This window comes from Epinephelus moara, chromosome 18 (assembly GCF_006386435.1).
Source record: "Epinephelus moara isolate mb chromosome 18, YSFRI_EMoa_1.0, whole genome shotgun sequence".
Classification (NCBI taxonomy): domain Eukaryota; kingdom Metazoa; phylum Chordata; class Actinopteri; order Perciformes; family Serranidae; genus Epinephelus; species Epinephelus moara.
Genome location: NC_065523.1, coordinates 3,513,367 through 3,516,660, shown reverse-complemented (window position 1 = coordinate 3,516,660; position 3,294 = coordinate 3,513,367). Strand labels below are relative to the sequence as shown.

The 3,294-nt window shown below is 43.2% G+C and overlaps 1 protein-coding gene across 1 annotated transcript in view; it reads right to left on the bottom strand.

Moving 5' to 3' along the window:
• Positions 1–327: 327 nt before the first annotated feature.
• The window catches only part of LOC126406092 (SWI/SNF-related matrix-associated actin-dependent regulator of chromatin subfamily E member 1-like), a 24,602-nt gene continuing 21,635 nt past the window's right edge, over positions 328–3,294 (bottom strand). Inside the window, exon 12 of the mRNA XM_050070256.1 lies at positions 328–2,562. Within this exon, the coding sequence (XP_049926213.1) occupies positions 2,198–2,562 (365 nt within the window). The 3' untranslated portion in view covers positions 328–2,197. The remainder of the gene's footprint in view (positions 2,563–3,294) is intronic.

Genomic DNA, 3,294 nt, shown 5'->3' with positions numbered 1-3,294 from the left:
GTGCATGCAGCACGCTAATTTTAACCTGTGTTGTAGTGTTTATTGTTTATTCCCCTTTTATCTGTCGCTCCCTAATTGTGTTAGGGTGCATTTGTATTTCTTTTGAAAATGTATGTTATAGACTAAATACTTAAGTGGTCAGTCATGTTAAAAATAATACCTGTGTAAAAATCCTAGAGATCAGTTTGACAAAACACACATTTAATATGAACTAAATACTGATTTATGAGGTAATTGTGAGAAAACAGAAATTTAAAAAAGGTCAGCTCTAATAGGCTAGTAGTACTACCTGCAGGTGTAGCAGGGAAGCCAACAAAGCCATCGAAAGACTGAGAAATCATCTTTATTTGAATAGACAAATTCAGACAGTAAAAAAGAAAGATGCAAAAACCAGGAAGATTACTATAAACAGTCCAAGTCAAGTAAGAAAACAGTCCTTTAAATGCAAAAATGACTGAGGTTACTTTTGGATGAAGGTAGCATGTGCATTTCTCTGCTTGTGATGTTAACAGGAATATGCAGTCTAAAGGTGAAAGAGTCTCTAAAAAACAGCCTCACCTCGTAAAGAAGCTCTTACAGAGTAAATGCTAAGTGTATGTCAGTCCTTTCTACATAAATGTGATAAATACAGGGGAACAAACATTCATGTCAATTGTTAATACTCATCCAAAGATTTTATAAAAGCACCTTGGAGATGTGGCCATCACTTGTGCACTTCATGTGTTTTGTCCTACACTCTTGATTTAAAACAACAATTTTCAATTCTTTGACTTTAGTAATTGTTCAGATGCTTGCAGTATTATGGTTTGTTTTTAATAGAGCATGCAGAATGTAAGTGCACCAGCAACTAAATGCCTTCCTCCATTCCTCTACTAACTTCAGAACTGGAAACAACCCCAATCATCCCTCATCTGCAGTAAAAATCTGATTCAAGAGTACAGGTTAAATACCAAGGCTGAATTCCGAGTATATTAATCTAAAAGGTTCTACTAGATCTCTAAAAACACAAAGAAGCAATAACAGTAGTAGTTTTCCAAATCACACCATCTGATAAAATACAAAATTCTGAGGTTTTAAAACTGAGGGGGGGGGGGGGGGGGTGTTAGGTCCTTTCATGCAAGGTTGCTCTGTATCACTGGAACATACGCTGAGCTTCACACAATTCAGACTGAAAGTGAATGTTGTCATTTAACCCTCAAAGTTTGCAGCTGCAGTCTTTTAAGAAAACTATGAGGGCTGATTTAAAGGTTTATAGACGGAGCGATATAAGAGCATGTTTATATCAAACATTTCAGCAATATTCGACAGTACAAAGTCTACACAGTGGAGTGATGGGAGGATTACATTTGAACTATGAATGTAGATGAAAAACCAGGCATCGGTATGCCTTTTGCCTACAAGCAACTCCTGACACCCCTTTCTCTTGGCGTCATAGACAAATGTTATGTAACATGTTGCAGCTGTTAGAGTGCCTTCACACAGTAGCATGGTGATGTAGAATTGTAGCTTCAATGAGATTTTACAAGTTGAACAGAAAAACAATATTGCTACCTCTTTTGATTAATAGTTCAAATTTCCAAATGAAAATGTCAAACATGCTGTTGTTCCAGCCTCTTCAATGTGGCAATTTGCTGCTTGTCTTTGCCAACTCAAAAGTTATTTGCAGATAGATGCTGGGCAATAATACACCCCTCCACCTCCTGCCTATCCTACTTGAATGTGATTATTTTATTTTATTCTTTAAAAAATCCATCAAATGACATAAGGAAAGAGGAATGGCTTGTAGACAACTGGAACACAAACTTGGTCAAGCCAATTTTTGTACTATTTGATGATATTTCACTTCATTCAGTCAAATCATCAAACCATGTCTGCTGACTACATTTAAAAGAAACAAACGCAGATTTAAGTGAACATTAAATTCCCCCAACACGGGGATGTTTGGCCCAGGTACATGAGGCTGGATGATGAAAAGCCTTTGTCACTCTTGCATGAAATACAACTGTGAGACCCTCAACCATTCAGTACTGCTCATTCGCAACATTTTTTTTATGACAGGGCCACTATACACGTCTCACCTCTTCCACACCTGCTGCACAACTACAGTGCTGCTGCTCCATCCAGAAGAGGAATTAACGAGAGCTGCAGCACAAGGAGGACCTCTAATGTTACCACTGTGTATCTTACAATCAGACTATTACATATCATACTGTTGGCTGCTCTGACTCGGGGGCAGTAGTGGTGGAGCGGCTGGTTCTTCTGAGGCAGGGGTAGGGAGCGGTGCTGCAGCCACATTAGGGTTAGCAGCAGTGGAGTTGGCTTCCTGAGCCACTGGTGGGTCAGGGGCTGCTGCTCCGGAGGTGCCGTCTGAGGGAGGAGGGAGCATGCTGTTGTTGCTGCTGCTGCTGGTGCTGTCATCACTGGGGGCACTACTGCTAGGAGTGCTACTCTCCCTGGGGGGCTCAGGGGGAGCGGTTGCTTTATCAGAGGCAGAGGACGGGGGGTCAGATGAAGGAGGTGGAGCAGGCTGGGGGTCCGAGGAGGGCTCTGGTGTCACCTCATCTGGGGTAGGAGGAAAGTGGGGGGGGGGGGGGGGAGAGAGAGAGAGAGAGAATGCTTAAAAGGTTAAGACCCACCAAACCGACACTACAGAACTAGCAGTGACAAGAGCCCCCTGCTGGGTCCCCTCTTGTCACTGTGTCTCGGCCAAAAAGGTGCATATCAACACACCAAACCAACTGCCCACAAGCATGTATGTTCTGCACCTGTGTGAGAGGACATAGCTGTCCATACCAGAAGGTGGCGGTAGCCATCAAAAAGGGAAAGCGGAGAGTTATCTAGGGATAGTGCACCCAAAATGAAAATTCAGCCATTATCTACTCACCCATATGCCGATGGAGGCCCTGGTGAAGTTTTAGAGTCTTCACATCCCTTGCGGAGATCGGCGGGCGGAGCGGCTAGCACACCTAATGGCAGACGGCGCCCCAGACTAACGTCCAAGAACACAAAATTGAATCCACAGAGAACCTCCATACTGCTCAGCCGCGACATAAAAAGTTGTTTGGAAAAACGTCATATGAACTCTGTTTTTAGCCTCACTGTAGCCTGTAGCTCTGACTGCTTCTCTGTGCTCTGTGTTCACGTGTGCACGCCTGCGCAAGACCAGCGAAAGCATGAGCTTTGCTCACCCGTGTTTACATCACGTGACACGTGCACCGCAGGGAGAGACAACGGTAGCCACAGTCGCTAAAAGATAATTTGCACTACGTTCTTTTAGCAAAGGACAGCCCAACA